The sequence below is a fragment of the Dermochelys coriacea genome, chromosome 2 (genome assembly GCF_009764565.3).
Source record: "Dermochelys coriacea isolate rDerCor1 chromosome 2, rDerCor1.pri.v4, whole genome shotgun sequence".
Taxonomy (NCBI): Eukaryota; Metazoa; Chordata; order Testudines; family Dermochelyidae; genus Dermochelys; species Dermochelys coriacea.
Genome location: NC_050069.1, coordinates 41,253,479 through 41,264,415, shown reverse-complemented (window position 1 = coordinate 41,264,415; position 10,937 = coordinate 41,253,479). Strand labels below are relative to the sequence as shown.

Sequence of the window (10,937 nt, the reverse complement as noted above, 5' to 3'; positions counted from 1 at the left end):
AATGGGGGTACTTACTTCTTGATGATGCCCACATAATAGCTGAGAGTCATACTCATCTCATCCTCTGAATTCCAAAAATACGTGCTTGCCTGACTCACAGCCACTTAGGAATTGTACAAGTTTTGTGCTATTCAAAGTCTATTTCCTTGGCTTTCAACTTCATTCCAGGAGAAAAGAAGGGACCATGAAGCCAAAGAGATCCATACACGAGAGGGGGAAGTGAATGCCCCATTTCCATTATGAGGAATGTCCCCACACAGTAGTGATGGAGAAGGGAGATGTTCCCCTAAACACACATGGGTAGCATAACAGATACTGCAACCACATGCTGTAGCTTTGAGAACCATTGTATTAACTTTACAAAGATTATGTGTATCATTTCAGGATAGGGATTGTAGCCTATTTCATGAAGGAAGATTACCACAGATCTTCTAGTAACTAAAAACGGGGTGGGGGTGGGGAATTACTGCAGTTGCTGGGACTGTATACCGTTCAGGGAAGTACCTCCTGCAAGGGTGGTTTGCATATACTGGTTCAGACTGTACAAAGGACCCAAACAGACCAATGAAAGGGCTTCTGGAATAAAAGGCTGAGTTTAACCTGACAAAAGGGCCTCCATTTTGTTTCAACAAATGGACATGATCTTTTATCCAAGAAGAGGCCAAACCCTTTGGAAGTAAGGTGACCAGGTGTCCAGTTTTCAACCAGAACACCTGGTCAAAAAGGAACCCTGGCGGCTCCGGTGAGCACCACTGACTGGGCCATTAAAAGTCTGGTTGGTGGCACAGCGGGGCTGGCAGTCTCCCTGCCAGCTCCACGCAGCTCCCAGGAAGCAGCTGGCATGTCCAGCTACTAGACAGAGGGGCAGCCACAGGTGCTCCATATGCTGACCCCTCTCCAAGTGCTAGCTCCGTGGCTCCCATGGGACAGGAATCGCGGCCAATGGGAGCTGTGCCTGTGGGCAGGGGCAGTGTGAGGAGCCCGCTGGCCGTGCCTCTGCCTAGGAGCCAGAGGGACATGATGCCGCGTCCTGGGAGCCACCAGAGGTCAATGCTGCCCAGACCCCATACCCCTCACCCACTCCCGCACACCAACCCCCTGCCCTAGCGCTGAGCACCCTCCTGCACCAAAACTCCCTCCCAGAACCTGCACCCCTCCTCCCCAGCCCCACCCAAGCCCGCACCCCCAGCCACAGCCTTCACCCTCTCCCACCCCCTCACACACTGACCTCCTTCCCCAGCCTAGAGCTCCCTCCTGTACTCTGAATCCCTCATTTCTAGCCCCACCCCAGAGCCCTCACCCCCTCCTGCACCTCAAGCTCCTGCCTCAGCCCGGAGCCCCCTCTTGCAGCACAAAACCCTCATCCCCAGCCCCACCCTGGAGCCTGCACCCCCAGCGAGAGCCCTCACGCCCTCCTATACCCAACTCCCTGCCCCAGCCTGGTGAAAATGAGTGAGTGAACGAGGGTGAGGTAGAGTGAGCAACGGAGGAAGGGGGGATGGAGTGAGTGGTGCCCCACCTTGGGGAAGGGGCAGGGCAAAGGTGTTTGGTTTTCTGCAATTAGAAAGTTGGCAACCCTATCAGGAAGGGTTGGAAGGACTTGAACCTGCCAGGATCCAAAAGCCTGACAAGTGACTTCTGGTACATTTAAATATGCATTTTGATCTTTTTATTGTTTTGTTTTCTCTGGATGTTTTTGTCCTTAAATAAATGTACTCTGCTTTGGAAGAACTGTTTGGTCACTTATAAGTGCTGGCTTACATTGGTCACAGCTCTTGGAAAGAAAGAAAAGCATAGGGGCTGGACGTTAGCCAGGCTAATGTAGAGATAATCACAGTGCAACTGCAAGGGGGCAGCAAGGCTGACCCCTGCTCAGGACATTGAGAGACGCAGGTCCCTGCCCAGAGAAAGGTGATGGATAAAGGCCTGAGCCCCAAGAGAGTATCCCTGGAGCAGACCATGAAGAGGGGGGCAGGGAGCAAAGGTCCAGTTCCCTGAAATTGTGACATGTAGCATCTCTCAATATTACCTCTCCAGCCTCCTGTATCTGGGGGGTGGGATACAACAAAGTTTGGCTCAAGATCTGCCCCTTTCTTCTTCTGGGGGGAGAGGGAGGGGATCACACATAGTGTGGTTACTACTGCCCTAGCAATGTAGTAACGCCTGTAGACTGCAACTGCCCTGTAGGAAGAGGCAGCGAGACAGGTCTAGCATAAGAAGCTGCAGTGCAGGAGAGACACTACATGAACTTTCACCCCCAGGCAAACTCTTTAATTCCCAAACAGGGAAGACTTGGGTGACCTACTATTTATGTCCTATATAAACTATCCACTTCCTGGTGGCTACCTTGAGCTGAACAGGGTTTCAGAGGTGCTGAGTACCACTGACTTCAACTGGAGTTGGGTGTATGCAGCAATTCTGAAAGTCAGGCCCCAAGCACTAAAGGAAGCAATGTTTTGAAATCTGAGACTTAAAGCACATTAAGTGAATGTCAGTAACTAGCATGAACGTGATTTAGCTTGAGATGGAGTGAACAACACAACACCCATAAGCGAAAAATAAGTTTTTATTCAGATGTTTAGTGATAAGTAATTATATTCCAGAGATTTTTATGTTCTAAACTTTAACATATAAAATGGGCAGCAAAAAGAGAAAATGCTGGGTTAGAATCTTCCTGAATCTAAATGTGTCTGTAGTTCTTCTGGATTTATTGAAACGTTTGATGTTACAATGTCTTATTTAGCATGCTACCTGATTTCCTTTACAGAAAATGCTCATTCCTCAGTGGAGATAAATGTGGTCATGAACATGGATGCTATGATTTAGTAAATAAACAGGGGAAAGAAAACCATAAAAGTACCCCTCTCTAATATAAAACCTATTTCTAGGTTTTATTCCTTGCACATAACTAAGGGTCTGATCTAGTTCCGCCTGAAGCCTGAGAGTCTTTTCACTCATTGCATCAGGCATCAAAGTTATTGAATTTTATATTAGTTGGGGGATATCAGTTCTGGACAGAGAAAATTCCCGCATCTAAGTTACAATATCTCAGAAGTCATGAACTTCCCCTTCCCAGGTGGCTTATTCCATTTGCAATTTTTACCGTGACTTCTGGCTTTTCTCCTGTGTAAAATTCAGTTGGGTTGCTTCATTTGGAGAGAAAGTGTGGCTTGCAGGTAGACTGCAGGTAGAAAAGGGATGCACTTTATGCCCTCATGCCTTTCAGATATCATTAGAAAAGCTCTAGCTTGTCTAGTGGCCTTTACCTGGGCCCCCTCTGGGTAAGTATTAGACACGGTGTGCACTAAATTGGAAAATTTTCCAGAAGGCACAAAGTCTGAACACAGGGTGTAATCAGATGATGTTACCATATACAAAACCAACATATGTTATTTTTGGTGGGGCAAGTGGAAGAAAATATGGGAAGAGAAAGTTAGCAATGATGCAGAGAGGCTACAATTGGACAATTACATTAATTGCCTACAAGGCACATTGGGAAAGGGCAAATAAGGCTCTCTCCTTCTTGATGATTTTATGCTTTCCATACATTCTTTCCATATATTATATTTTTGTGTTTATATGTACACATCAATGAATTTAAAAAAGAGATAAAGCAAAGATTTAGAAATTAATTTGAAATAACAGGTCTATATTCAGAAGTCTATACTGTCATTTTCATAAACTGTATTAGATTTTACCATGCATCACTTCATTGTTTGTTTAGATGTGAGGCAATAAAAGCACAATATTGGGACATCTTGATCTATCGTAGGTTTTATGGATATCTCTTAAGGGTTACTTCCCTTCCTTCTTTGCAAAAGGCAGTTCACATTTTTAAAAATTTAGGAATATATGAGGGTCAGTTAAAATGTATTTGAATTTATGATTTACAAGTTGGAAGTACACACACACACACACACACGTAGAATAAAAATTGTAAGAATGGCCATATACAACTCACAAAAAAGAATTGGTCCCAGAAGGGTCAGACATATGCTGATCTGTTTAAAACTATTTTTTCCTTGTTTAGTTAGACTGTTTAAAGATAATGCATGGTTTCCAAAGGCTCATGGTTCAGTATAAATGGTCCACATATGACTATAGTAAATGCCAAGAGGCATGAGATGTTTACTATCTTCCAGAAAACATTTAACAGAAGGATGCCAGTAACCATGGGCACCATTAAAATCTGTATAGCTGCATTTTGCAAGTAATTATCATTATGTCTGACTTCTAGGGAAATATCTGAATACCACAATAATATTAATTAGGCAAAAGGCAAAAATTGTGGCAATATTAATATTAATAGTGACCACAGTCGATGGTTCAGAAAGTGGATCACATTTTCATACAAATGACTGATGTATTTATTGCAATGCGATATATTTCACCTACCATATATTTACACACATGAACCAGAGACAAAAAATGGACACAGTTATTAACAAGAGCCTGGTCCTGCATTCCTTATGCACCCAAAACTCTCACGGAAGACAATGGGAATTTTGAATGTTCAATGAATGCAGGATTAGGAATACTGCAAAGCTTTGCTTCTTTTGGAGGCTTACTACGGATTGATACAGGTTTTCCATTGATTTTCTTTGGCTTTTAAATTAGTGTCCCTTACAGCTACATGTCTACAATGCAGAACACCAATAAATAAAATCATACTACAAACCAACCAGGTAAAAAACACTGGCCAAAAAGTGTAGCTGTTGCTTCATTACAAAACAATGGTGCAGAATGATGTTTGAAACTGGTCAGAATGTAAGAATTGCAATAGAAACTAGAAGTATATACCATAGGTGTGACTGCACTTGTTGCTTCTCCTGCACTATAGAAAAATTAAAATTAAGTAGGCACTTGTTTCCTTCCATAATAGGAGAGCACTCAATGTAAGGAAGGGTGACAGAATTGGGCCTTACATGAATGTTTTCTAGTGTAGTACAGCCATAGGTCCTGATTCAGGAAAGCCCTTAAGCACATGCTTAACTTATCCATATCAATGGAACTCAAGCACATGCGTAAATGCTTCCCTGAATCAGGCTTTAATATAGCAGTGAGTTTCTTTTTTATTGCATTCCCATGTTCAATTTAAACTAACCTGACCCTGCTCTCCACCACAACTATCCTAATTACAACCCCCCCACCAAGTTTTAAAAAGTAAATGGGCATAAAAATAAATACAATCACCTACGAGTATATAATAAATACGCTACTAAATGGGAGAAAAATATATTGCAACATAAGGCCCTGTCGTGCTGCACAATCATGAAACACTTCAAAATCTTCCAGGTATCCTAAACATTCTCCCATTGTACAACACAGTTACCACTATACAGCTGAGGGGGATCAGAAAGTAAAAGATTAAACTTCTATTACATTAAATATTTGAAAATGGAAGTGTGGTAAACGCACAGAAGAGTTTAATTGTGTTCCACCGTCTTTGCTGAACACCATATACATGGTCTTTCACTGCTCCTTGGTTATGAAGCACAATTTAAAGTTTTAAAAACACCTCTCATAACTATAGGATTCCTTCAGATTTACAATTTAACGAGTGTTTTTGTTGACTACTAGCATTATCTTTGAGAGTAAGACAAATTCAGAAATTCTGTTGCCTTCGTTTCTTTGCATCCATTGCATCCAGGATAGGTTGCCTCTTCGCTGTGTATCTTTGACGAAGCTCTTCAATTTCTCGTTCCATCATAGGGTCCAAAGCTGTTAACCTCATTTGCAATTCTTCTAAACTTAGGTTTTTTAACTGTAAATAACAAACAGTAAAGCAAAGCTGTTTAATAAAATTGCTTCCAACAACAAACAAAAGATTGATAACTGTTAATACTAATCATTCGTTTAATTTACTGTGGCAAAGTGAAAACAAAGTATCAAAAATAGCAACTAGTGTAGTAGCATGAAAGTATATACATTCCCAATTATATCTGATACAAAGTAGTTTCCGTGTACCCTGCAAATAGACATATGCCTTATGTTGAATCAGTTTGTAAAAAGCATGCATGTCAATTTATGGATGTAATTCTATGGATATGATGGTATCCAGGATAATTACCACACCCAATCAAAAATGACTGGTTGAGCTACAGTCTCCTGTGGAAACCCTAATACTAAGATATACAGCATCCACAAATAGTGCTATGCCAGACAGTCAAAGGTACCTACTGATAAGAATTAAAAGGCTCCTGTATTCCTCAATGGATCACTGCCATATCTACCCAGGGAAAGCTGCCAACAGAGAGTATAAATAATATATGAAACAACATCCTGAATTCATGGGAAGGAGTTAGTTATAACCAACCTCTTTTCTTTCTAAGCAGCACATTAACATTTTCTCAGAATGTTGAATGGGTCATTAATGGCTCTGGAGTCCTTTAAAAATTAATAATAATAAGGCTATTTACAAAGAAATCGACTCATTTGCATGCTGACTGGTGTGACTAACCAAAGCTGGATTCTTGCCAGCCAGTGGAGCATTGCAGGCATTACTTTCCATACCTCTGCTTGCTGGAAAGAATCTATAGTTTATAGTTTCATAACTTAAAACAAATAATGGTGAAGTTCATTTTTATTGCCCTGAGGCAGCAAGGTGTCTTTCTGCCCTTCACATTCCTGTCAGTCCTTTTTGTGCCAACTGCCCTTCGCTGGTTGTGAAGATTATCACCACAGTTCAGATGGCAGAAGGAATTTAATGAATTACATAAAGGCCCATCCTAATAAGAGAGAGTCTATATTTCATTTGAATGTAAATGAATGTTCTGACATACTGAACAAACACACCACCTAACAATTGCCTAGGTCAGGAAAAAAAAATGAAAACACATTTCCTGAATGAACCTGTTTTTGAGTCAATATTGAGTTCATGAATCCTGGGCAATTTTTCATCAATACTGTCTAATCTATTTTCCTTGGGGAATAAAATATTACTTTTGATTTCTCTATCAGCATCTGAAGCATACAAATTAACAACACTGCTATTGCTATGTACAGTCCCTCTTCCTGTGTTATGACTAGTACCAATATACTATATCACACATGGTTGTAAAGAAAAATGGAGTGTCAGAACTTTAATTAGACACAAAGAGAACTGGTGCAGGAACTAATAAAAAAAACCATAAACAAGAAACAGAGGAAAACAAGCAGTATGTCATGCAAGACAATACTAGCATTAAAGTTTCTGTGAAAATGAGAGATCCAGGAAGAGTTACTGATTAGGGTAAATCCTACCCTCCTTCCCACACCTCCACAGGGACAAAGGGTCCTATGATAGCAGAACAAGTACAGTTCTGCCATTTCTTCAGAAAGAGCCAGGTGGAGGATACCTGTTGCCCCAAGTCAGGGTGCACACACCCGTGTGCCTCAGAACCAAGCTCTAACCAAAGGAGTCATTTGGGGCCAATAGATCTTCAACTATGAAAATCCAAGGCTGCAGCACTGGCCACAGAGCACCCCAAATGTGCTCTGCAGCCTATTGGCTAGGATTCTTTTCCCATTTGCACATCTCGCTACTTGGGCTTCCACTGAGTGAAGTGATTAAGTAAAATCTAGTTGGATAAGTTGCCCTGCCCTACTTCCAGAAAGGGGCTTGGGGAAAGTGGTCACTATTGCCAGGCCACAAAGACACCCATTAATTTAGGGGGAAAGAGGGAAGAAGCTTCTGTTTTACTGTTCTTGTCAACTGTTAAATGGAAGTAGCATATTAAAAATCATATGCATGCAATGAAGTGAGCTTACGAAAAGCTTATGCTCAAATAAATTTGTTAGTCTCTAAGGTGCCACAAGTACTCCTTTTCTTTTTTGCAAATACAGACTAACACGGCTGCTACTCTGAAACCTATTAAAAATCATGTGAGTGGGGATATTCTTTAGGGAGCAAGATTGGGATGGGTTTTCAATGTAAAGGGATTTAGGGTACAACATGGAGGTTTATGGCCCTAATAGTCATGTATTTAACTGACTCAGAAGAAGTGCAGGAGCTAAGGGGGCACAGGGAGTTCCTATTTTTCTAAATTCTCCTTAACTCTTCTTTTTGAAACCCATCCGTGAGAGGATGGAGAGCTTTGGAGATCCATACAGAAGTGAAGGAACTACATGATGGGATCCAAGTATAATTTCTTGCCTGTAGGATGTACCTTTTTTTCAGGACAGATCTTTATGAGGTTTTCATATGATCTTTACAGACTGCCCTGGATCTGACTTGGGTACTCAGTTGCCTTCTCTGGATAGTCACTATAAACACACCAAGAGCATTTGGGTCTCTTTATATATCGTTTGAGACCGATCATCTACTGCTGTACAAAAAGATTTTGTACATGCGGCCAGGGAGAAATGTGATGGGTGCATTTTTATTTAAATCTCAGAAACAGAACAAGTAAACAGAAACAAATGCACTTTGAAGACCACGTACAGCTAAACTGGAAATTACAGATTTGAAAAAAGTGAATTTCAAGATCCAAAGAATGAGGGATTTTCAGAATGATCTCAGTCATGTCACTGAAGGGATCTAAGCCATTAGACTACTTGTGTGTATCAATGGATACCACTCTGAACACTGGAAGGGAGAAGTGAATATAAAAAAGCAAGGCACTTCATGTGAAAAAAGAAAGCAGATTTGGCTTGTATCTGACATCAGGTGTGTTGAAGCAGGCATAGCCATAGAAAAGCTATTGTATCGGTGTTTACAGAACTCTATATAAAACAATCGTTTTGCCATGATATCACAAACTGCTAAGTATCATTCTAGAGACAAGATGGGATGTCTGTTGGTGAGAGAGAAAATAAAAGATATTATCTCACCCACCTTGTCTCTCTAATATCCTGGGACCGACACAGCTACAACACTGCATACAACTATCATTCTGACCCTTATATAAGCTTCCTTGGTTAACTCAAAGAAATTACTTCTTGGCTTCCATCTATACTAAAGGTACTACATAGCATACCTAAAAACCTGCAAAGGCCCAAAAATGTGATACGACATGGGACAAAAATGCTAAGTGAGGTACATAAAAAATTAGCCATGCATGCAGGAAACTTAAAATGCTGTGGGATTTTTTCCTTTAGGGTAACTAACTTTCTGTTGTCTCAGTAACCTGGTTCATTATATCTGATGCAAGCAATTTTCAACAATGAAAGTAAGGAAATACCTAAATTATGTGGAATGTAAGTAACTGGGATTAAAATGAGTGACATCCCTCAAAATGAAGTATGCTGAACATTATGTTATTTTTAACACATTGTTGATGTCTCACAGAAGTCTTTCAAACTCATTTTATTCACAAGTAATTCAGTTTACATAGTTTTATTTTCAAAAAAAGAAAAGCAATACTTGTGGCACCTTAGAGACTAACAACTTTATTAGAGCATAAGCTTTCGTGAGCTACAGCTCACTTCATCGGATGCAGCTGTAGATCACGAAGGCTTATGCTCTAATAAATTTGTAAGTCTCTAAGGTGCCACAAGTATTGCTTTTCTTTTTGCGAATACAGACTAACACGGCTGCTACTCTGAAACCTGTCATAGTTTTATTTTGTTTCCCTTTTTTAAATTATGGGAAACATTTCATGAAATTTCTCTCTGTTTGGGTAAAAAACAAACTGAATGATCAGCAAAGTCTAAAGATCAACTGACGGAGGCAGAAAAGGCTCTTCTATCAAGATTACCATCAACATTTATACAGGATTAGGCAAAAATCCTGTTTTTTGTTGAATAGAGCCCTGTGTGATTAAGCAGTGTATTGCTCTACCTGATAAAAAAAAATTCCTTGAGCAATCACTTTACAGTGAAAAAACTCTAAGAAACTGAAACCATTCTAATTTTGCACTACTGTTACAAGAGGGGACAACTCTGAATGGAAAAGGCTTCAATTTTGCAAGATACTAATTAAAAGGTAGATTTCAGAGTAGCAGCCGTGTTAGTCTGTATTCGCAAAAAGAAAAGGAGTACTTGTGGCACCTTAGAGACTAACAAATTTATTAGAGCATAAGCTTTCGTGAGCTACAGCTCACTTCATCGGATGCATTTGGTGGAAATTTTCCACCAAATGCATCCGATGAAGTGAGCTGTAGCTCACGAAAGCTTATGCTCTAATAAATTTGTTAGTCTCTAAGGTGCCACAAGTACTCCTTTTCTTTTTAATTAAAAGGTAGTTAAACAGAAAACATTTCCTCTTGATTCCAACTCTAAAAGCAATGGAGGTGGATGCTTTTAGTTTAGTTCTAACTGCAAACAGCTCACAATTTAAATGGCCATAAATAATTTACCATGTAGTTTGCTGTTGAGAATCTCTTAGGGCTACCAACATCAGCAGGAAGAGAAAGGAGTTCTTACGCATTCAGCCATGAAGGCCATGGGAAACCAAAAAGCCTTTAAATTACATTTTGATAGCTTTTAAAATGCAGCTAACCTCTAATAGCTCAGTAATCAAGACAGGCTTGTCTAGCTTCTTAAATCTGAGGACAATAGATCGTTTTCAGCTGGAACGCCCAGTTGAAAAGGGACCCTGGCGGCTCCAGTCACCACCACAGACCGGGCTGTTAAAAGCCCTGTTGATGGTGCAGAAGGGCTAAGGCAGACTCCCTGCCTGCCCTGACTCTGTGCGGCTCCTGGAAGTGGCTGCCATATCCGACTCCTAGGTGCTGGGGCGGCCAGGAAGGCTCCGTGTGCTGCCCCCACCCCCAGCACTGTCTCCGCAGCTCCCATTGGCCAGGAACCATGGCCAATGGGAATTACAGGGGTAGTGTCTGTGGGTGCAGGCAGCGCACACTGAACAGAGCTGCCTGGCTGTCCCTGTGCCTAGGAGCCAGACATGGCGGATGCTTGCGGGAGCCGCGTGGAGCCAAGGCAGACAGGGAGACTGCCTTAGCCCTGCTGCACTGCCAACTAGGAACTTCCTGAGGTAAGCGCCGCCCAGCTGGAGCCCA

General features: G+C 41.3%; 1 protein-coding gene across 5 annotated transcripts in view; it reads right to left on the bottom strand.

Moving 5' to 3' along the window:
• Positions 1–2,548: 2,548 nt before the first annotated feature.
• Positions 2,549–10,937, bottom strand: part of STK3 (serine/threonine kinase 3) — a 294,078-nt gene continuing 285,689 nt past the window's right edge. For 4 of the 5 annotated variants that reach the window (XM_043507549.1, XM_043507550.1, XM_043507547.1 and 1 more), the window contains one exon: positions 2,549–5,764. In XM_043507549.1, coding sequence (XP_043363484.1) covers positions 5,606–5,764 — 159 coding nt within the window. In that variant the 3' untranslated portion in view covers positions 2,549–5,605. The remainder of the gene's footprint in view (positions 5,765–10,937) is intronic. The other variant, XR_006278703.1, reaches the window with a different exon arrangement.